Here is a 25,303-nt window from a genome sequence, read left to right on the forward strand (position 1 = left end):
ATTCCTGGAGTATCAGGTCTCTGCTATATAGTATGAGTGGTAGGGTATGGTCTGTGCCTTTGTGAGTGAAATGACCTATTTTGGCCAAGCAGATTTCTTGCCTTTTTTTTTTCTCTCTGACAAGATGAGTTGTCTTCTCCCTTATTATTGCCTTTGAATTTCCAGTGTGAAAAGACCATAAATCATATTCTTCAGAAATCACACACTCAACTGTCATTTGATGAATAACACTAAAATCTGTATTTTCATCTTTCTTAGATGTTTTAGAACCAAGTATTTAGAATCTAGACATCCAGAGAGATAGATATGGGTTGGTTTGTGGTTTGGGAGTGAAGTTTGTCTTGTTCCCTTATTTCCCACCTATGGCAGGACTAGGTGAGAAATAAGTAAAAAATATGGAGGCCTAGTGTATTTGCTCTAGAATTAGTTGAAATCCTATACATTTGTTGTATGGAGGTGTAGATACTCTTAAGGACCTCTTTTTTTTTTTAATAATTTTATTTATTTATTTTTCCCCCAAAGCCCCAGTAGATAGTTGTATGTCATAGCTGCACATCCTTCTAGTTGCTGTATGTGGGACGCGGCCTCAGCATGGCCGGAGAAGCGGTGCGTTGGTGCGCGCCCGGGAATTTTATTTATTTATTTTTCCCCCAAAGCCCCAGTAGATAGTTGTATGTCATAGCTGCACATCCTTCTAGTTGCTGTATGTGGGACGCGGCCTCAGCATGGCCGGAGAAGCGGTGCGTTGGTGCGCGCCCGGGATCCGAACCGGGGCTGCCAGTAGCAGAGCGCGCGCACTTAACCGCTAAGCCGTGGGGCCGGCCCTCTAAGGACCTCTTTTCTATTCATTATCAGAGCCAGTAGCTGAGAAAAAACACGCTGCTTTCCCTTTCTGGCTAAGTCAAAAGACCTTTTAGTTTGGGGAAGGAGCTTGGGTCTTTTAAAAAATTTTTTTATTGGAATTGTGTTAGCTTAAGGAATGCCACCATTTGGGATCTTTGGTTCTTGTTGTTTTACACATTGGGGTAAATATCTGTTTTGTATTTCTTCAGGCATACTGAGCATGTTCCTTAGCTGTCCAAGGCCTTGAATAGAAGTCAGAACTTGCTTTGGATCCTATTGAAATGTACCCATTGTTTAGAATAGAGGTCAGGTTGAAAGTTCTTTAAAAACCTATTTTTAAATGTTAATTTTAGATCTGTAGTCTTTTTTTTTTTAAAGCAAGTTAAAAGAAAAATAAAATTCCTAAAGAAAGGACTTTAGTGAGGTTTATGACTTAATTTTTGTGTCATAAGAATGTGTGTATAGATACGTGACATCCTCCTTTTAAAATTATAAAAGTAATATAGTCTTATGGTGAAAAATTCAACAGTATAGATAGGAGATATAAGGTGAAAACTAAAGGTCCTCCTTCTCATGCCCACTGACCCTTCAAATCCTGCTCTTCAGAGATAACCAGTATCAAAATTTTTCTTGCAGTGAATTTTCTAGGCCTATATAAACCTATATATGTGTGCATACATGTTAATAATATACACACACTTGAAAGACAGATATCCAGTTAGAAAGCATAGCTTTATGTAATAAGATTTTTTTCTTATCTTGAGGCAGTTGCCATATTTACAATTAGATAAAAGCACACAGACACTGTATACAGCAATTTATAGCAAATTATAACAAAAGCTTTGTAGGGAATTTTTTTTCCCGAAAATCTTTTTTTTTTAGAGTCAAAAGCACAGGCCATACAGAAGTTGCATTCTGATTTTCTCTAGTAGGAGAGGAGATGGATCATTTCCTTCAGAGTTACTTATGATTTATAATCTAGAGCCAGGTTTCTCAACAGCAGCGTATTGACATTTTGGGCCAGATAATTCTTTGTTATGAAGGGCTCTCCTATGCATTAGCATCCCTGGCCTTTACCTACTAGATGCCAGTAAAACCACCCAGTTGTGACAGCCAAAAATGTCTCTAGACATTGCCAAATGTCTCCTGGGGGCAAAATCACCCCTGGTTGAGAACCACTGGTCTAGAGGCCACTCTTATCTTCAGGGATGGCAATTTTGTTATGAATACTCTGTATTCAAACTTCAGGTAAACAAGGTGAGTCACTGCTTTTAATAGCATCTCAGGGCTTACACTCATAACCTGAACAAGAAAGAAATTGAAAAGTTTAACGCTGTAAATTTTCTATGGTGAATTTGTCATTTTTGGAAACTTTTCACTTAAAATACTATATTATTTTTGAAAAGTTCATTTACTGTCCATGAAAATGAATTTCTGAAAAACATTAATGGGCTCTTTGTTCAAGGTAGAAAGGGCTTTATTCCATAACTTATCATCAGTGGTGATAATATAGGAAATATAACTTTGTATTCTAGTGAGCAAATTTTGGAGACATTGGAAATGTTTATTGAAGGAAAAGTTACATGTTATTAGTTGTAACAATTTGTTATATTGCATGAGTATCAACCTTGCGCAAGTTTCATTCTGTAAAGCCTTAAGACTTTACATATAAAATGATATGTTGTTGAGTATGGTTATATGAATGGTGGGTCAAAACAGTCGATTAGGCATGGGTGGAGAAAACCTTATTGTGAAACTTGAAATGTGTAAGGGTTTTCTTTTGGTTATTAGTTCATTTCTGTAGGTGATTACATTCAAATACAATGAAAAGTATCCTGCCCTTTACACTTTTAATGTCGTATATTCTTTCAGAATTACTTTATGGAAATACAAATATGTATTTTTTATTTTTTTGTGAGGAAGATTAGCCCTGAGCTAACATCCGTTGCTGATCCTCTTTTTGCGGAGGAAGATTGGCCCTGGGCTAACATCTGTGCCAATTTTTCTCTAGTTTACATGGGACGTCCCCACAGCCGTGGCTTGACAAGTGGTGCCTCGGTCTGGGCCTGGGATCGGAAACTGCGAACCCTGGGCTGCGGAAGCGGAGCCCAGAAACTTAACCGCTATGCCATGGGTCTGGCCCTGCAAATATGTATTTTTATTTTCCCCGTTGTTACACAAAAGATAACATACTATTCATGTGAGATTTTTTTTAAATGGTAAATTTGAGAAGGATTTAGACTTTTATCTAATCAAAGTGATAAAACTTGTTAAGAATGAAGCACTGGAGATGAGTTTAAGCACATTCCTTTCTGAGCCTATCTGGTAGAATGATGATGTACAGGATGACCTCTGAAAATCAATTCTGTCCCTCTGATTCAATGATAGATAAGATAAATAAAATATGTTGCTTTAAAGAAAGCAAAGCAGGGCCGGCCCTGTGGCTTAGTGGTTAGGTGGGAGTGCTCCACTGCTGGCGGCCCAGGTTCGGATCCCGGGCGCGCACCGATGCACCGCTTCTCTGGCCATGCTGAGGCCGTGTCCCACATACAGCAACTAGAAGGTTGTGCAACTATGACATACAACTATCTACTGGGGCTTTGAGGCAAATAAATAAATAAAAATTAAAAAAAAAAAGAAAGCAAAGCAGTTTTTAACAAGTATTAGTCTTGTGTTGGCAAGTAAAAAGAAATGAGGAATCTACCAATTTTTTTTTTTTTTTTTGCCTAATCTACCTTCTTACAGAACCAGAGTTACAAGAAATAAAGTCAATTAGTTTTTTCTTTTCTCACTGTAAGTGAACTGTTTCAATATATCTATCTTCTTGGACCTTATTCTTTACAATTTTCCTCTTCTGTTGCTTGTCCTTAAAGTCATAGAATCTTGGTGATAATCCTATCTCATCTCATTTTTAGGTAACTGCTACCATTTATTGAATGCTTATTATATGCCAGTACCATACTAGATACTTCCGTTATTTTATTTAATCGTTTCAACACCTCTTTGAGGTAGGTATTAACTACATTTTTATAGATGAATTAAATGTAGGCTCAGAGAAATGATGAATCCAAAAAACAAAAAACAAAGAAATGGTTAAAAATTTTACACAGCTAGTAAGTGGTAAAGCTAGGATTTAAATCCAGTACTGAATCTAGAACCCATGCTGCTGTTTTGCTTCTTCAGATTAAGAAATAGGCAAAGTTTTTGGTTACCAAATGCTGTTTCTCCAATAAATACTTGCTTAGTCCCTATTGAAATTTTTATATATCTAAAGTGAAATGAGAAAAGTAAGGAAAAAGTAGTGAACTTCTCATAAAGCTTTTTTTTTCTACTTTTTTCTATTTTGAGATTATGCCCTTCCTACTGTTACAAAATGAATTTTTTTTTTGTATTTGTTTCCTTTTCCTTTTTTTTCTTAATTGATGTTTTAATAGTTTATAACATTGTGAAGTTTTTGGTTGTACATTTTTGTTTGTCCATCACCATATACATGTCTCCCTTCACCCCTTGTGCCCACCCCTACCCCCATTGCCCCTGGTAACCACACTACAGTTTTCTCTGTCCATGTGTTGGTTTATATTCCACATATGAGTGAGATCATATGGTGTTTGTCTTTCTGGCTTATTTCTCTTAACATAATACCCTCCAGGTCCATCCATGTTGTTGCAAATGGGACGATTTTGTCTTTTTTTTATGGCTGAGTAGTATTCCATTGTATATGTATACCACATCTTCTTGATCCAATCATCAGTCGAGGGACACTTGGGTTGCTTCCACTTCCTGGCTATAGTGAAGATCAGCCCTCAGCTAACGTCTGCCAGTCCTCCTGTTTTTGCTGAGGAAGACTGGCTCTGAGCTAACATCCATGCCCATCTTCCTCTACTTTATATGGGACACCGCCACAGCATGGCCTGACAAGCGTTGTGTTGGTGCGCGCCCAGGATCCGAACCCGGGCCGCCAGCAGCGGAGTGCGTGCCCTTAACTACTACGCCACTGGCCCGGCCCTGTGGATTGTTGATTTCAAGTTCATTGGATAGATTCCCAGCTGTGGGATAGCTGGATCATAGGGTATTTCTATTTTTAATTTTTTGAGGACTCTCCATACCGTTTTCCATAGAGGCTTCACCAGTTTGCATTCCCACCAGCTGTGTATGAGGGTTCCTGTTTCTCCACGTCCTCTCCAACATACAAAATGAATTTTTAAAATATCTGTATTTGACAAAATATCAAATGGAAACATCATGTCAGGACCCTGGGTAAAGCCTCAAAAGTCTAGAAACAAATGAGCTAAGTGACTTGCCCAGGATTACCCAGCTAATTTGTGATAGGAAATAGGTCATCTGACTCCCATTCTACTTATCTTACCTGCTAGATTGTCCTGCTGTGTCTCTTCTGATGCATTGTACCAATAAATTTAATTAGTTGCTTAAGAAATGCCTGTTTCAAACTAGCATGTAATCCACAGTTGACCTTGTTGGGAAAGTTTTATATTATTTAATGAAATTGGTGACTACTGTGTGGATCAATATATTAAGAAGGCAATCAAAGGTGTACCATTAAGTATAGGAGGAGTACTATTCTAAGATAGTTTTGTAATTGAACTTACTTAAAAGGTTCATGCCTTGTCATTACTCATTTTAAAAGAATTAAGAAATATTAAAACCACTGATATAGAAAGGCATGTACCCAACTTTGCACCTTTGCCAATATGGGAAGTATTGGTTTTGCAATATTGTTACACTGTAATTAATTTGTAAAAATTAAAATCTATGTGCTATTCTATTGGTAGTTACTGACAGTATATGGCTCCTATGAATGAAGGTCATTTCCCTTATGATGATTGACTGGTTTACCTTTCTCCTGGCCAACTTTACCTAAACTAGGAAGAAAGTAAAGTTGTATATAAGGCTCTTTTTTATTTGCTAGACTGAAATTTAGCAACTGTTTTGTTTTTTGTTTTTTTTTTTAAAGATTTTATTTGTTTATTTATTTTCCCCCCAAAGCCCCAGTAGATAGTTGTATGTCACAGCTGCACATCCTTCTAGTTGCTGTATGTGGGACGCGGCCTCAGCATGGCCGGAGAAGCGGTGCGTCGGTGCGCACCCAGGGTCCGAACCCGGGCCGCCAGCATCGGAGCGCATGCACTCAACCGCTAAGCCACTGGTCTGGCCCTAGCAACTGTTTTCAAAGAGCATATTTTGCACTTTTTCCGCTACACACACTTCCATTCTCATAAAATTTTTCACTTAATGGATGCTGTTTTCAGTAGTAGAAAGGGTGTTTTATAAAAAGTAGATGTACCACTGTATCCTAGTGGCTTGGTTGACCTGCATTAGTGTGCAATTTTGAAAAGCAAAAGGCAAGTGTACCCCCAGGGATTAGCCCTAAGAACCAAAGAATTGAACTGGAGAACAGTTTATTAAGTTGCCAAGGTAAGTTTGATGTGTTTAACAGTTTGTAATGAGGACAATTAGATTGAGAACAAGTTTTTTTTTTTTTTTTTTTTAATTGTGGTAGAGTATACATATAAAATTTACCATTTTAACCATTTTTTTGTTTTTAAAAAAAATTGTGTTAAAATATACATAACATAAAATTTACCATTCTAACCATTTTAAAGTGTAGTTTAGTGGCATTAAATACATTCACGTTGTTATGCAACCATCACCACCAGCCATCTCCAGAACTTTTTCATCTTCCCAAACTGAAACTCTGTGCCCATTAAATAGTAATACCCCGGGCCGGCCCGGTGGCTTAGCGGTTAAGTGCGGGCCCTCCGCTGCTGGCAGCCCGGGTTTGGATCCCGGGCGCCCACCGACGCACCGCTTCTCTGGCCATGCTGAGGCCGCGTCCCACATACAGCAACTAGAAGGATGTGCAGCTATGACATACAACTATCTACTGGGGCTTTGGGGGGAAAATAAATAAATAAAATCTTAAAAAAAAAAAAATAGTAATACCCCTCACTTCTCTAGCCCTAGCAACCACAGTTTTACTTTATTTATCTATGAATTTGACGACTCTAGGTTCATCAAAGTAGTGGAATCATACAATATTTCTATTTTTGTGACTGACATTTCACTTAGCATAATGTCTTCGTGGTTCATCCATGTTGAAGCATGTGTCAGAATTTCATTCTTTTTAAAGGCTGAATACTATTCCATTGTATGTATAGATCACATTTTGTTTATCTGTTCATCTGTTGATGGACACTTGGATTGATTGCTTCTACCTTTTGGATATTGTGAATATGCTGCTATCAACATGGTTGTACAAATATCTGTTCGAGTCCTTGCTTTTGATTCTTTTGGGTATATACCCAGAAGTGGGATTGCTGGATCATATGGTAATTTTATTTTTAGTTTTTTGAGGAACCACCATACTTACTGTTTTCCATAGCAGCTGTACCATTTTACATTCCCACCGACAATGCACAGGGGTTCCATTTTATACACATTCTAGCCAATACTTGTTATTTTCTGTTTTGTTTCTGTTTTTGATATTAACCATCCTAATGGGTGTGAAGTGGTATCTCATTGTGGTTTTGATTTGCATTTCCCTAATGATTAGTGATGTTGAGCATCTTTTCCTGTGCTTATTGGCCATTGTATTTTTTGTGTGTGGGTGAGGAAGATTAGCCCTGAGCTAACGTATGTTGCCAATCTTCCTCTTTTTGCTGAGGAAGATTGGCCCTGGGCTAACATCCGTGCCCAAATTCCTCTACTTTATATGTGGGACGCCTGCTGCAGCATGGCTTGATAAGCAGTGCGTAGGTCCACGCCCAGGATCTGAACCTGCAAACCCCCGGGCCGCTGAAGTGGAGCACATGAACTTAACCACTATGCCACCGGGCTGGCCTGGTTTGCTAATTTGCTAATTTTTAATTGAGTAGTTTTTTCATTGTTTAGCTGTAGGAGTTCTTTATATATTCCAGATGTTAATCTGTTATCAGCTATATGATTTGCACATATTTTCTCCCATTCCATGGATTGCCTTTTCACACTGTTGATAGTATGTTTCCATGCTTAAAAGTTTTCAATTTTGATGAAGTCCAATTTATTTTTTGTTGTCGTCTATGCTTGTGGTGTCATATCCATGAAGACGTTGCCAAATCCAGTGTAATGAAGATTTTCTCCAATGTTTTCTTCTAAGAAGTTTGGCTCATACATTTATGTCTTTGATCCATTTTGAGTTAATTTTTGTATATGGTGTTAGGTCGGGGTCCAACTTCATTCATTTGCATGTGGATATCAAGTTTTTCCATCACCATTTGTTGAAAAGACTATCATTTTCCATTGAATAGTTTTGGCATCCTTATTGAAAATCAATTAACCATATATGGGAGGGTTTATTTCTGGGCTCTTTGTTCTGTTTCATGGTGTATATGTCTGTCTTTATGCCAGTACCACATTGTTTTGATTATTGTAGCTTTTGTAGTAACTTTTGACCTCAAGAAGTGTTAGTCTTCCAACTTTCTTCTTTTTCAAGATTGTTTTGGCTATTCAGTGTCCCTTGAGATTCCACATGAATTTTAGAATGGGTCTTTCTGTTTCTGCAAAAAATGCTGTTGGGCTTTTGATAGGAATTGCATTGAATCTGTAGATTGCTTTGGGTGAGAACAAGTTTTAATACAAATCTTATGTTAATGTTTCATCACAGTAGATATTAGCAAATCAAAAGGCTTCAGTTTGACAAAATATTAAAAAGCATCTATAGCAGGGAGATACTGTCTGAGTGCTCACTGATGTCCTCCTTGAAGCCACTGTGCCCAGTTAACATGGAATACTGTGCTCTGAGTAGATGTTTCTGTAATATATCCTTATTTTTTTCCTGATTTGATCTCATATCGACTATTTGTGATTGATCCCAATGCTTCATATATTGATTAAATGGTAGTAAGAAAACTTTTTATCCTTTGTATGATTAGAGATGAGATCAGTTTTGGAAAAATTATCTCGATGTGGTATTAAATCAGGATAAATGAACCTGTAGTCTTTTCTTTAATAATGTAGAATTGAAAAAGTTTTCACGGGGCCAGCCCGGTGGCACAAGCCGTTAAGTCCGCGCGCCTCGCTCCGGCGGCCCGGGGTTCGCTGGTTCGGATCCTGGGTTCGCACCGACGCACTGCTTGGCAAGCCATGCTGTGGCGGCGTCCCATATAAAGTGGAGGAGGATAGGCACGGATGTTAGCCCAGGGCCAGTCTTCCTCAGCAAAAAAAAGAAGAGGGCTGATCTCACAAAAAAAAAAAGAAAAAGTTTTCACATAAGCATTTTATAAAATCTGAGTCAGAAGGTAAAGATTTGGCCATGTCAGTTGATACATTGAGTGGTACACTTTGAAAGGACTTTCAGCTATCAGCCTCTAATTGATTTTTTCCCCTAAGTGTTTACTTATTCTGCTAAATCTCTACATTTTTATTTTTGCCTTTTAAAAATTGCACAATTGCTAAATTCAGTAACATATGTGAAACAAACTATTATTATCAAAGAGCAAATCTCAAAAGGGGCAATAATCCAATTATATTGGATACATTCTCTTTTTTTGTTACTTTTTATTTTGATATAATTTCAAACTTACCAGAAAGTTGCAAGAATAGTACAAGGAACTCCTCCCATATATCCTTTACTCAGATTCACCAATAATGTTCATTTTTTCCTGTTTTCTCTCTCTCTCCATAGACAAGCAAATAAACAAATGATTTATTTTCTGAACCATTTGGAAATGCTTTTACCCTTAACAACTTCTGTGTACATTCCCTAACAACAGACATTCTCTTACATAACCAGCATGCGTTTATCAAAATAGGAAATTTAACAAATTTCTGAAGTATTTTTCAAATTTAAATTCCCAAGTTTTAAAAATTGACGTATCATTCATTTATCACAGAATTCACTCTTTAAAGTGTACAAGTCAGTGGTTTTTAATATATTCACAAAGTTGTGCAACTATCACCACTTTTTTTTTTTTTTTGCTGAGGAAGGTTCGCCCTGAGCTAACATCTGTTGCCAGTCTTCCTCTTTTTGCTTGAGGAAGATTTGCCCTGAGCTAACATCTGTGCCAGTCTTCCTCTATTTAGTATGTCGCTCGCTGCCACAGCAGAGCCACTGACGAGTGGCGTAGGTATGTGCTTGGGAATTGAACCTGGGCCGCTAAAGCAGCCGCTTGAAATTTAACTGCTAGGCCATGGAGCCAGCCCCACCACTATCTATTTTAAAACAGTTTCATCACCCCCAAATGAAACCTTGTACCCATTAACAGTCATTTCCTATTTCCCACTCCCTGCAGCCTCTGGTAATCACTTTCTGTCTCTGGATTTGCCTAGTCTGGGCATTTCGTATAAATGGAATCATATAATATGTGGTCTTTTTTGCCTCACTTCTTTCACTTAGCATATTGTTTTCAAGGTTTCTACACGTTGTATCCTGTATCAGTACTTCATTGGAATAATATTCCATTTTGTGGATATGCCACATTTTGTAGATTGATTGTCAGCTGATGACATTTGGGTAATTTTCACATTTTGGCTATTATGAATAATGATGCTATGAATATTTTTGTAAGTTTTGCATGGACATATCTTTTCAGTTCTCCTGGGTATATACCTAGGAGTGGAATTGCTAGGTCGTATGATAACTCCATGTTTAACTTTTTGAGGAACTACCAAGCTGTTTTCTATAGCAGCTGCACCATTTCACATTCTCACCAGCAGTGTATGAGGGTTACAATGTCTCTACATCCTTGCTAACATTTGTTACTTTTTGATTATAGCCATCCTAGTGGGTGTGGAGTGGTATCTCATTGTGGTTTTGATTTGCATTTCCCCAATGAATAATGAAGTTGAGCATCTTTTCATGTGTTTATCGGCCATTTGTATATCTTTGGAGAAATGTCTATTCAAATCTTTTTCTCATGTCTTGTCTTTTTATTGTTGAATCATGTTTTTTAAGAAAAAAAGTTATATATTTTGGATACTTAGTCCCTTATCAGATATATGATTTGCAAATATTTTCTCCCATTCTGTGGGTTGTCTTTTCACTTTCTTGATTGTGTCATTAAAATTTTAAAATTTGGTGAAGCCCAATTTTTATATACATATATATATATTTTTGTGTGTGTGAGGAAGATCAGCCCTGAGCTAACATCCATGCCAATCCTCCTCTTTTTGCTGAGGAAGACCGGCCCTGAGCTAACATCTATTGCCCATCCTCCTCCTTTTTTCCCCTTTTTCTCCCCAAAGCCCCAGTAGATAGTTCTGTGTCATAGTTGCACATCCTTCTAGTTGCTGTATGTGGGACGCGGCCTCAGCATGGCTGGACAAGCGGTGCGTCAATGTGCGCCTGGGATCTGAACCCGGGCTGCCAGTAGTGGAGCACGCGCACTTAACTGCTAAGGCACGGGGCCGGCCCCCCCAATTTTTATATTTATTCATTTTTTCTTGCTTGTGCTTTGGTGTCATGTCTAAGAAACCGTTGCATATTCCAAGGTCATGATGATTTACATCTGTTTTCTTTTAAGAGTTTTATAGTTTTAGCTCTTACATTTAGGTTTTTGGTCCATTTTGAGTTAATTTTTATATAGGGTGTGAGGTAGAGGTCCATCTTCATTCTTTCTTTTTTTTTTTTTTATAATTTTATTTATTTATTTTTTTTCCCCCAAAGCCCCAGTAGATAGTTGTACATCATAGTTGCACATTCTTCCAGCTGCTGTATGTGGGACGCGGCCTCAGCATGGCTGGAGAAGCAGTGTGTCGGTGCACGCCTGAGATGGAACCCGGGCCGCCAGCATCGGAGCGCACGCACTTAACCGCTAAGCCACGGGGCCGGCCCACCATCTTCATTCTTTCTAATGTGGATGTCCAATTGTCCCAACACCATTTGTTGAAAAGACTATTTCTTTCTCCATTGAACTGTCTTGGCATCCTTGTCAAAAATCAGTTGTCTGTAAATGGGAGAGTTTATTTCTATTCTAATCCCTTGATCTATGTTTTCTTATGTCAGTTCCATACTGTCTTGATTATTGTAGCTTTTCGTAGTAAGTTTTGAAATTAGAAAGTGTAAGTCCTCCGACTTTGTTCTTTTTCAAGATTATTTTGGCTATTCTCTGTTAGTGGATATGTTCTTGTTCTCTTGATCTGGTCTTTAGGAGAGGTTTAATGAGAGGTATTTAGTATGCTGCAGAATTTATGGTCACACACTAAAGATCCCCCCCGTCATTAATAATATTTCAGCTCTTCAAATTTCTGCTCCTCTTGTATATGCTGAAGGTGGTTGGGGGAACTCATGTGATTTAAACCTGTGTTTGCCAGGCTACCAGAAGAGCAAGTTGTCATAGTATTATTAGTGTTTGTTTTTTTTCATGCATCCCCTCCCCAACAAAACCTGAGTATATGTTTGAGAGGACGTAAAACTGAAGAGGGAGGAGATGGTTGGTTTGAGTAGTTGTAGTCTGAGTGCATCTGATGTGGACTAGTCTGCAAGAAGAACATGGACAGAAGTTCTTTTTCTAGGATAATAAACAGATGGATAAGTGGAATAAAATCTAAAATATAGCAATTAGAGTTTTTGCATCTGATATCTTCTAACACCTGCTTAAGAGGTGTGAATTCAATACTTATGTAACATACAATTTGCTTGACACCCAAGCCAGTGTTATCACCTGTGTGATTAAATTGCAAAAACAAATCTTGGATGTCACTGCTCAAATGGTCCCAATTATGTTAAATTACTAGTTATTTTGACTCTAAGAACAGTGAGCCTCTGTACTATATTTTAGTACCTGTTTTACTTAGGACTTGACTGACAGGTTAACAAAGGAAACTTTATTTTCTTTTAGTTTGAAGAGACCATTATTTAAGGCTATACTTAAATCAAATGCATGGATTTGACCTATAATCCCCCCCCACAAAATGTAGAATAATATTATAACACAGTATCAAATGTACTTACTACTGTGTATTATCTCCTTGTTGCTAATCTGTTACATTTATTCACTTGTTCTCTATAGAAGAAAATCAGAGTTTAGTTTGAGGTACGGCCTCTTCTTCATAAATTCACATCTTGTATAATAAAATTATGTCTTTCAGAGATTAGAGTCCTTGGCAGTCTGTTTAAGAATTCCAATTGGTATTGTAGAGTGAATTTATTTATTCCACAGTAATTTATCTAGAGCCTATTATTTGTGAAGCTTTGTACTAGGCTTTGGAATTACAAAGATGAAAAATTGTGGTCCCTGCCCTTAAAGACATCAGTCTTTGTAGGACCTCAACATTTTAGGGAGCATGAAAACAAGGTAAATTATTTATTCAAATTATATTTGCCTTTCTAAATTCTTTTCAGATATTAACAAATTATAGTTGAGTGTTTGTTCTAGGCATTTGGCACTTTAATTGTATCACTTCATTTAATTTTCTCATGGTCTTGTGACAGTTCAAGATCCTAAACTCGGGCCGGCCCCGTGGCTTAGCGGTTAAGTGCGCGCGCTCCGCTACTGGCGGCCCAGGTTCAGATCCCGGGCGCGCACCGATGCACCGCTTGTCCAGCCATGCTGAGCCCGCGTCCCACATACAGCAACTGGAAGGAGTGCAACTATGACATACAACTATCTACTGGGGCTTTGGGAAAAAAAGGAGGAAGATTGGCAATAGATGTTAGCTCAGAGCTGGTCTTCCTCAGCAAAAAGAGGAGGATTAGCATGGATGTGAGCTCAGGGCTGATCTTCCTCACAAAAATAAAGAAATAAAAAAAAAGTAATAATAATGAAAAAGATCCTAAACTCAATGTACGGATTATTGCCTTGTTAGTTGGATGATCACTATAAAGACTGAATTTTAGGTGTCTTACTTCAGTAGTTTGATAGGCTTTAAATGGCAGACTTTAAGGGGCAATGGTTTAAAATGAAAGGATGTGAAATGCATCAGCATAAGATTGTCTTGTGCTCACATTTGAGTAAAATCACAACTGCTTTATTACTTTCAAAAACTCTCCAAGCGTGTCCTGCTTCAGGGCTTTTGGCATTTGCAGTTCACTCTCTCAGGAGCATTCTTCTCTTAGATAACCATGTGGCTTCCCTCTCTCACTTCTTTTAGCAGTCTGTTAAGAGGCCTTCCAACTGCCTACTGTGTATGTTCCATAAACATTTCAGGCTCACCAATTCTAAAACTGAACTCATCATTTTCCCCTTGCTCTAAAGCTAGTCACTGTAGTCAGAAAGCTCAGAGCTCACATCTACTATTTCTTTTCACCACACACATCTAAGCAGGCACTGAATCCTGTAGGTTCTTTTAAATGTCTTATTTGTCCCTTTTGCTGTATTCTCACTGCTTCTGCTGTAAATCAAACCATCATCTTTCACTTGCACTTATTGTAGTAGTCCTTGGCTCTATCTGCCTCCAAGGTTATAGCTCTCTAATTTTTCCTTTACTCTGCTGTCAGAGTAAATTCTCTAATGCCAGTTCAATCATGTTACTCCTTTGGCAAAAAGCCTTCCCATTCCTTAGATAAAGGATAAATCCAGATTCCTTGGTTTGGCATACAAGGTTATTTAGTATTTGGCTTCTTTCTATTTTTCCAACCCTATCCTTGCTGTACCGTACTCTATTTGCTTTTTATATTCCAGCTATACCAACTTGCTGTAGGTCTCTGAACATATCAAGCTATTAGATGCCCTGGTATATTTGCTTCCACTGCTTTCGCTTATAGGATCAAAAATAGCTATTATATGCTGAGTGCTTATTGTCCACTGGGCTAAATGCTTATCTATATATCCTCCAATAAACTTTACAACCAGCGTTTGAAGAAAATGATATCATTCCCAATTTACAGATGAGAAAACTGAAACTTAGAGACATTATGTAACATACACAAAGTCATACATCTGGTAATGATGGTGCCAGGATTTGAATCCAGGTATCTTGGACTCAGAAGCCCCTATTTACAACTACTACTCTACACTGCTGCTGTCACTGTTGTCCCTCTTCCCCTTCCTGTTGGATACCTTCTTGTTCCAGATCCATCTTCTCTAACTAATTTCCTTCATTACCATCCCAGTTGTAATTAACCATTCCTTCCTCTGTGTTCCCATGTTGTCTGTATTTAACTATTATAGCATCTGTAATACTTGGATTTTTTGTCTCAATGAGCAGGAATCATGTCTTATTTATTTTTGTGTTGCCAGTATATAGTAGAATGTCTGGCACATAGTAGATGCTTAATAAATGTTGAATGAATGTATGTGTAGTGCTTAATATGCTCAGGTTACTCGTTAGCCTAAGACAAGTATAATGGAATCTATATTATTTTTGTGGAGTAGAGAGTAAGAGTAAAGGAAGACAAGGTCGTTAGGCAAACTGACCTTAATAGTAGTAGTGATAATATTAATGGTAATAATAACAACTAATATTTGTTGAACAGTTACCATGTGTTAAGCACTGTTGTGCAATTTTAGATATATCATCTTGCTTAATCATCAATATGATATAGTTACTACTATATTTTTTAGCTGAGGAAAATGAGAGTAAGAGGTAAAACAAGTTAGCTACAATCACACTGAGTGGTGGGCTGGTATTCTAAGAGTTCTTATTCTTAGTCATTATGCTCTCCTCTCCTTCTTGGTATTAACTGGAGATTTATGAGTGTGTGAGGCTGTTTTTAACTTATTAAAATTGAATATTTCTTTGGAGTATTCACTTTATTTTCTTTTTTGTGTGTGTGAGGAAGATTGGCCCTGGGCTAACATCCGTGCCCATCTTTCTCTACTTTATATGGGACGTAGCCACAGCATGGCTTGACAAGTGGTGCGTTGGTGCGCGCCCGGGATCCAGCCTGTGAACCCCAGGCCCCCAAAGCGGAGTGCGCGAACTTAACTGCTATGCCACCCGGCTAGCCCCTAGTAGTGTTGAAAGTTTTAATTATAGCACTTACACTTGATAGAAATTATTTTTTTAGTAGAAGCAAGTTTAGGCCAAATCATAGCTGGGTTGAGAAATGATTTTTCTAACTAGATTTTGGCCAGGGTGACTTAGTTTTTTAAGGTGATAATAGCTAAGTAACTGTTGCCATCCAGTGGTTCATTTCTGAAATGTCAAATGGGATAAAAAAATGGGACAAAATGCTTGTTCTCCTTTTCCTCCCCCCTTTTGCTTAAATTCTAGTTGAAGCTAAAAACCACACTCATTTTTTTGAAAGAAGAGAAGGGAAAAGAAAAGACTTTTGAGAAAGAAGACAAAAAGTGTTTTCCCTTTAGCATTTTAGAAGAGATTACCTATAAGAGAAAAATAGATAGTTTTTTGTGGGCCAGATTCCCTTTCATTCTTTTTCCTCCACCTTTTATTTTTGTACATGATCAGAAGTAGAAAAAAAAAGTCTGCAGTGTTTAAGACTTGAAATATCTTGCCATTGGCAAAAACAGTACCATGATAGGTGGATGTTTTTATGTTTGCTGCAGGATCGCTACAGGATAGCAATGAAATATGTAACTCTATCATTAGGTGATAAGGAAATTTCTGTGATCCTTTAGCTGTATGTAAGAAATGACGAGGCTTTAAGAAACTGCGAGACTTTTATAGTCATTTGCATGATGAAGACTAATTTCATTAGATATACCATTATCTTGGACTCATCCATTATACGTATAGACTTTTTTGTATTATATCACCAAGACTTTTATGTTGAATGTACAGAATTGGTCTTATTTAATATTGCCACGTAGCTATAAATGGTTTCCATCTTGTCTGGCCAGATATATTTTGAGGTAATGCTATTGCAATCTGAATTGCAAGAGTATGTGTTTCAGCATGTTTATCAGGTAAGATGTTTATGAAGTGGCAAAAGCAATCCCCCAAATATTCCCAAAATAATAGGCATAACTAGATATTTTGTCCTTTTATTGATTCCACATTGAGACTGGCTTTTAAAATTTTAGAGAGGGTAGGACAAAGGAAAAATTAGAATTGAGTGCTTTTTGGCACATCTGACTGACACAAATGTATTCAAATCATTTATGTGTGAAGTTATGTATGACTATAACTCATCCTGGGAACTTAAGATTTTTCCCATGAGTGTTGTGGATAGTTAAAATTTGATCTTGGGGGTCAGAACTTAAATATAAAATGCCAAAATTACACTTGAAAAATCAAATGATCATCACAATAAAAAATTTTTGTAACTATGTGAGGTGATGGATGTTAACTAAACTTATTGTGGTAATCATTTCGCAATACGTACATATATGAAATCATGTTGTACACCTTAAACTTATACAGCATTTATATGTCAATTATATCTCAATAAAACTGGAAAAAAATGAAAAAAAAGAAAATTCAAGTGAATGCAAATAAAAATACATCATGTTAGATTCTCAGTATCATTCTTCCAGTTTGAAAAAGCATAGAACATAGACACTGGTGAGGGACAGAACAAAAAAGTTGTAGTTACACAATTATATTCTAAAGATTACATTTATATAGCGTTTTTTATTTTCAAAATGCTTTTACTTTATTTCATCATTTCAGTAGCACTATAAGGTAGGGAAGAGCTATTGTCTTTGTTTACTGAGGAAGAAATAGAGTGTCAGAAAGGTTGAGTGGTACTGCCTGAAATCACACATAGTATCTGAGGGATCTGGCACTTGAACCTAATTCTCCTGCTCTCTAGTGCGGTATTATTTCCATTATGTTTTGTTGCCTGATTGAAACTTGAATTTACATGCATTCTACGATGTAGGAGAATTAAACTCAGTAAATTGTCTTATGAATTGTAATTTTCAAAGAGAGGTTATAAGCCCTCTGAAGGCAAGGGGCATATCTCTGTTTTGTGTTTTCCTTCTGAATTTGATCTTCCCAAGCACTTGGGAATGTGCTGTCTTATGTATGTGATACTAACATTACTGACACCCAGGGTGACACTGCTACTGATTCTCTTCCTGATGCTGCTGACCAGGTAGGCAATGAGCAACCTGTCACCTTTTACCTGGTCTCACTCACGTCTATCCCCAGTTGTTCTTTCTAGCCTAAAGACATTGTTGTACTCTAGGTACCTTATGGTTTTTTCAAAATTGAGATATAATTCAAATACCATAAAATTTAGCATTTTTTTTTAAAGATTTTATTTATTTATTCTTTTCCCCCCAAAGCCCCAGTAGATAGTTGTATGTCATAGTTGCACATCCTTCTAGTTGCTGTATGTGGAACGCGGCCTCAGCATGGCCAGAGAAGCGGTGCCTCGGTGCGCGCCAGGGATCTGAACCCGGGCTGCCAGCAGCAGAGCACGCGCACTTAACTACTAAACCACAAGGCCGGCCCAAAAATTTAGCATTTTAAAGTGCACAGTTCAGTGGCTTTTAGTACAGTCATCCCTTGGTATCCATGGGAGGATTGGTCTCAGGACCCCCACAGATATCAAAATCCCCAGATACTCAAGTCCCTTATATAAAATGGCATAGTATTTGCATATAACCCACGCACATCTTCCTTTGTACTTTAAATCATCTCTAGATTACTTGTAATACCTAATACAATGTAAATGCTATGTAAATAGTTGTTATCTGTATTGTTTATGGAATAAAGAAAAGAAAAAAAAGTCTGTCCATGTTCAGTACAGATGCAATCATTTCGGTCTGTGGTTGATTGAATCCGTGGATATGGAGGGCTGACTATATTCACGGGGTTGTGCAGCATTCACCACTATCTAGTTGCAGACATTTTCATCATTCCAAAAAGAAACTTCAGACCCATTAGCAGTCACTCCTATTCCTCTTTCCCCGACTCTTCAGGCAACCACTAATCTACTTTCTGTCTCTATGGATTTGCATATTCTGGACCTTTCATATAAATGGAATCATACAATATGTGACTTTTTGTGTCTGGTTTCTTTCACTAAGCATAATATTTTCAAGGTTCGTCTATGTTATATAGCATATGTCAGTACTTGTTCCTTTTTATGGCTGAAAATATTCCATTGTATGGATAATACCACATTTTGTTTAACCATTCACCAGTTGATGAACATTTGGGTTGTTTCCACCTTTTGCCTATTATGCATAATGCAGCTATGAACTTCTACGTACAAATTTTTGTACGAATGTGTGTCTTTTCAATCCTCTTAGGTATATACATAGAAGTGGAATTGCTGGGTCATATGGTAATTCTTTGTTTAATTTTTGAAGAACTGCCAAACTGTTTCCCCCAGTGGCTGCATTATTTATATTTGCACCAGCAATGTATGAAGGACCTTATGTTTTTTTGAGAGTGGACCATTCATCACTTTCCAAGTGCATCTTTTTTTTTTTTTTTTTTTGAGGAAGATCAGCCCTGAGCCAACCTCCATGCCTATCCTCCTCTTTTTGCTGAGGAAGACTGGCCCTGAGCTAACATCTATTGCCAATCCTCTTCCTTTTTTTCCCCAAAGCCCCAGTAGATAGTTGTATGTCATAGTTGTACATCCTTGTAGTTGCTGTATGTGGGGCGCCGCCTCAGCATGGCCAGACAAGCAGTATGTCGATGTGCGCCGGGATCCGAACCGGGCTGCCAGTAGCAGAGCACGCCCACTTAACCGCTAAGCCAGGGGGCCGGCCCCTCCAAGTGCATCTTTAAGCCAATTTTTTATTTCGTTCCCTTTCAATTCCATCCCCATGTCTGACCACCTATTGAAATTCTATGTACCCTTCAAAGCCTAGCTCAAATGCTACTACTTGTGCAAAGTCTTCTTGGATTACTGGGGCTAGAAGTGACTTCTCTCTAATACATATAGTTGTACATTTATTTCCCTTTGAGGCCTTTTGTGATAGTTGTTGGAGTCTGACTTATTTCTTCTACCACATTTTTGTACTCTTTTAGTGCTTTGTATGAAATAGGACTTTAGTAAATATTGGAGAAATGAATGGGAGAGAACTGGAAATCCTTAACTTGGACTTTTAAAATATTACATGATACATATAATGTGTATTTGTCTCCATAATATGTGTAATACCACATCAGACCAATGCTTTTTACAAAATAGAAATGTTAACATCTAAACACCATCTTTAATAAAAAAATTCCAGAATTTGGAATGGTGGTTTTATCTGTCCCCACAATTGGCAGGTAAATGTATCTACAAATACCTAATAATTTCTTGGGCTTGCAACAAGCTCTTTTTTGTACAAGCAGTTACATTTCAGTATCATTTGACAACTAGTAGTCTGCATTTGTCTATTGGCATGGGTCTAGAATGGCATCTTTGTAATTACATATTAAAGAAGCTGTGTTGCAACATAGTACATGGTTCAATGTTTTTAGATCTGAAGTTAAAGATTTATTTTGTAAAATTATAGTACGTCACTAGATAATAAAATATACCCAAATCATTTTAACTTTACTGTCTCTTTTAGGATATCTTTATTTGGTGTCCATTGTGAAAACTGATGACCAACTAGCCAAATATGCCAAATAATGTAGTCCAAATACTGTGGTTCTTTGTTTAAAAATTTGTGAGGTAGTATTGCCTAGTGGTTAAGAGCACAGACTATAGCTATATGGCCTGAGTTTGAAACCTGGCTTTGCCATTTATTAGCTGTGTGACCTTGGAGAAGTACTTAACCTTTCTGTTCTTATTTTTCCATCTGTCTACAAATATATTAACTTTCCTGGTTATACATATTTACATATTGTAGACATATACATGTATATAAATATGTACTCATGATTATATACATGAGTACTCATGTTTACTTACATAAACATATTTTTAGCAAAACAAACATCATACTGTTTTGAATCTTGCAGTTTTCACTTAATTTTATGAATGCTTTCTCATGCCATTGAGCATGCTTCAATAACATTGTTTAGTGACTGCGTAGTAGTTCAAAATATATTTACCAAATTCCCTATTGTAGGTTTTTTCCCTTTATTTTTGGAATTTTAATTAACGCTGCAGTGAACATCCTTCATAACAGTGCCACGTTTTTGTCTGTCTTTCAGATAATTTTTTAAGGATATATTCCTTAAAATGGAATTCCTGGGTCAAAGGGCATGAGCTTTTTAAAGCATTTTGATACACATTTCCAAATTGCTTCCCAAGAAGGTTGTGTACATTTTATGTAAGAAAATTTATGTAGAATTAACTTGGTTTGAAATTAGAGGGTTACATGTTTATTTTCATAAATCGAATTTGCTTATACCATTCATTTCAACAAATATGTATTGAATACCTACTATGTATGAGGTATTCTTAGACCCAGAGGATAAAGCAGTGAACAAATAGGTATGGTTCCTAATCTCATGGAGCTTTCTTGTCTATAAAACTCTAGATATTTGGCAGTGGATTAAATCTTATTTTCTTCTGTTTAAGAGTTAGAGTTGAATAAATTGATTAGAAGAGAGGGAAAACTGCGCCTTAGTGACCTATCTAGGCTGTTTAGTCTTTTTACTATCTAGTCCTGTATACATCTTTCTAGGGACTGTGTTCATATACTTGTTTCATTAAAAAAATGCTGCTTTTCAGTCTCTGTGCTAGATACAGAAGATATAGGGTTCTCCAGGAAACTTGAATCTGGTGTGTCTGGGTTGTACCTGTAGTCATGTCTGAACATAAGCAGATAGTTGGGAGGCTCCCTCAAAGTCCCTTGCCATATAGCCGATGTTTCTACAATAATTTATCTGATGATATACTTAAATTTCAAATCAGAAGTCATATTACCTTAAATTGCAGTTATTCTAACAATGTTGAGATCAGTTTCATGGATATTGCATCTTTAATTCATAAACAGGTTGAATCATTTATTTTGGACCAAGAAGATCTAGATAACCCAGTGCTTAAAACAACATCAGAGATATTCTTATCAAGTACTGCAGAAGGAGCCGACTTACGCACTGTGGATCCAGAGACTCAGGCACGACTAGAGGCGTTGCTAGAAGCAGCAGGTACTTTACTTTTTGTTTTCTCTTTTTCATCTCTTGAAAAGTCTAGATCTCTATACAAAGTTATACAAGATTACCCCAAATTGTGTAACATTATATGAAAATAGAAAATTCTGTAAAATTTATTATATTTTTTTCTAAAGAAAAAATATTTTAAAAATTCTTGATTGAAAGTTTTTAGTGAGTGACTTCTGTGCTCCACAATAACATTTTTAAGGTATTAGATAATCAGCTAGTTATCAAGGAAAACTTATCAATTACAAATTACATTATGAAATATAGGAGGTAAATTTAGTTCATCACATTATGAATCTTTTATCTTAACTGATTTAGGGAACTCTGCGTATGATTCCTTACTTATTCACTTTAGTCTATGTGTAACTTAATTATAGATTGCTATTTTTCACTTAGAAGACAGTTAAACAAAAATTGAACACAAAATGGGACCAAAATATACCAAACTATGTCAACTTCTTGTTCTGAAGTAGCAGAAAGGAGAAATCTGTGATAAGCATGCTTTCTCAAAATAATATATACTTATCACTATTTTATATTATACAACCTGCTCATTATTTGCTATACAAAGTTTCCATTACACTGTAATGAAAGCCTTTTATCTCCTAAAATTGTCTTAAGGAAGTTAACTTTTCTAATCTTTGTATGTTGTTTTGGGGTATGTTCACTTTGTATGACACTCCCTTTATTTACTTATTTAATGTAAATATATGTGCACATTATACACACACAAGAATTTAATCTAGAAGAATTGACAGCTTGCTTTTTTTTTTTTTTTTTTGTGAGGAAGACCAGCCCTGAGCTAACATCCAATGCCAATCCTCCTCATTTTTGCTGAGGAAGACTGGCCCTGGGCTAACATCTTCCTCTACTTTATATGGGACGCCACCACGGCATGGCTTGACAAGCAGTGAGTCGGTGCGCACAAGGGATCCGAGCCCCGGGCTGCACAGCAGAGTGTGTGCGCTTGACAGCTACGCCACCGGGCCGGCCCGACAGCTTACTTTTAAAAATAGTGCCTAGAAACTTGTTAGAGTGCCATATATATATCTTATGGCATGTTAAAGCTATTAAAATGCAGAAAATTAAATTTTAAAAAGTATAGAAAATTTTGTTTGGATTCTGAGTAGTTTAATGAGCATAATGTTAGAGATAGGTTTTCAGAAAAATCACAGCAGCCTTTTAGCACATTTCATCTCGAGGGAAGTAAAACAGTGTTGCCTTTGACCAAATAATGACTAGGGGAAAAGTAAGAGCTAAAAGAAATTGAATATTTTTATATTATTATTGGAAAGACATAGATACTAGGTTAGGAATGTGTTTACTTGATATCATCTTGTTATTCCTTTAACTTTGTCCTGTTATGGAAAAGCATAGGTACAATTTGTAGCAAATTGACTTTTAATTCATCTAATGTGTGTTTTTGGAACTGATAGAAACTTAAAATTAGATTGAACAAAATATTTAAGTATCCAGCAGAAGACTGTTTAATTTAGGGCAACACTAGTAATTAAAAACAAAAAAAGGCGTAAAGATCACAGTAATTGCATTGGGTGTCCCTCCGTTATAGTCTAATTTCTTGTGAGTCTCCTAGTTGTGATTTAGGGGTATACTGTATCAGATTCGTGAAATGGGAGCGCCATGGCCAGCTATAATTTTTTTTCTGTGCTTTGGAACCTTACATTTATTTTGCTTAGAGCAGAGAGAAATGTGGAGAATAGGTATTTCTCTTCTGCAAGTCTTCTCTAGACTAGTTTCCTTTCGTTCCCAGACCAAGCTTTTTTACTAGTGGTGCTACATCTTTACTGTCTGGTTTAGGAGCTTCATCTTTACTCTCTTGACACTTTACTCATGTTTTGAGTACTACTCTATGACCCCCAATTGAGGGTTTTAAACTCATTTCTCTTTTTTCTGGGCACCTCATGATTCTCACTCAGGGATGGCTCTTTTCTGGTGCGTTAAGCATTTTTCTTTTCCCCTTTTCTCTTTTGGTTCATGGCAAGTCTGGGATAAGCAGCAAGATATCTTAGAATTGCTTGCTTTGGTACCTACATTGTTAGAGAATAAACCTTGAAAATCATGACTTTCTGTCTTCCAGGAAGTGTCAGAAACTACTGAATTTTAATATTTCGTGTTTTTTGACAATTTAAACACCAGACATTGTTGGATATGATATTGTGTCCAAAGAAATTGTCAGATATATTTTCAAATGATGTCCTCCTTTCTAAGTCCTCTGCAAGTCAATTGTTTAATGAATACTTTCTTTTGGTGTTTTAGTATTTTCATTTGCTTTTTGGACATTGTGTTGAGCCTATAATATTTAAGAGGAATTTTTAGACTTATGTTTGTGTTTTTAATTATGAGAATGTGTTAGACATTACTAGGCTTCTAAGGAAGATAAAATTCTTGACACTATTTTAACTGAAAAAATGAAGTTGAAAATATTTTTCTTTAAGATTCTTGGAGATTCTTAGAGAAAATTAAGAATTAGGGCCATTTCAAGAAGAATTTTTAAAAATTATTTTCTAAATTATAAATGTATATTTTAAAATACCTAAAGCAATATAAAATGTATTAAGTAGACTATAAAGCCTTCCCATTGTCAAGGTTTACATATATTTCCAGACTTTTTCCCTTGTGGTTATATAAATAGATGTATATTTTTGAATATAATTTTTTAAAAAGTGAAGTAGGATCATATTAAACAAAATATAATTTTCTTTTTTCATTTAATTTATTGTGGACATCCTTCCATAATACGATATATTGATCTTTCTTTTTCTTTTAAAGGGTAAGATAATATTCTGTTGTTTAGATGCACCATAATTTATTTTACCAGTTCCATATTGAGGGATATTTAGGTTATTTCCGATTTTTCAAGATCACAAATAATGCTACAGTTTATGTCTATATATATCTATAACTTTTTTTTCTTGTGCAAGTATCTTTATAAGACAAATTCCTAGAAAGTGGTATCATTGGGTCAGAGGAATTTGCATTTAAAATTTTGGTAACTATTGTCAAATTGGTCCCTCAAATTTATACTAGTATATATCCCTATTAGCAGTTTTTACATACATATATATCGTTTCAGGGAAAGATTCACCCTGAGCTAACACCTGTTGCCAATCTTCCTCTTTTTTTTTCCCCTCCCCAAAGCGCCAGTGCATGATTGTATATCCTAGTTGTAAGTCCTTCTAGTTCTTCTATGTCAGCCGCTGCCACAGCGTGGCAACTGACAGACTGGTGGTGTGGTTCCGCGACTGGGAAACAAACCTGGGTAGCTGAAGTGATGAAAGTGCTGCACTTTAACCACTAGGCCATCAGGGCTGGCTCCCTATCAGCAGTTTTTGAGAGGGCCTCACACCTCAGTCAATTTTTTGTCAGTTTCATAGTTTGTGTTCATTTAATGTTGTCAGTAAGTTGTGTGGTAGCTCTTTATAAATGATGATATAAATTCACTGGGTGTTCATTTTTCCAGTTTTTATTTTGCCTTAAATTTATTTATGGTGTCTTTAATTATGTAGAAATTTTTACTGAAATTAAAAATGTT

The 25,303-nt window shown here is 36.6% G+C and overlaps 1 protein-coding gene across 5 annotated transcripts in view; it reads left to right on the plus strand.

Moving 5' to 3' along the window:
• Positions 1-25,303, plus strand: part of ANKHD1 (ankyrin repeat and KH domain containing 1) — a 119,425-nt gene that overhangs the window by 2,435 nt on the left and 91,687 nt on the right. For all 5 annotated transcript variants that reach the window (XM_058541914.1, XM_058541950.1, XM_058541923.1 and 2 more), the window contains exon 2: positions 21,585-21,738. In XM_058541914.1, coding sequence (XP_058397897.1) covers positions 21,585-21,738 — 154 coding nt within the window. The remainder of the gene's footprint in view (positions 1-21,584; positions 21,739-25,303) is intronic.

This window comes from Diceros bicornis, chromosome 1 (assembly GCF_020826845.1).
Source record: "Diceros bicornis minor isolate mBicDic1 chromosome 1, mDicBic1.mat.cur, whole genome shotgun sequence".
NCBI lineage: Eukaryota > Metazoa > Chordata > Mammalia > Perissodactyla > Rhinocerotidae > Diceros > Diceros bicornis.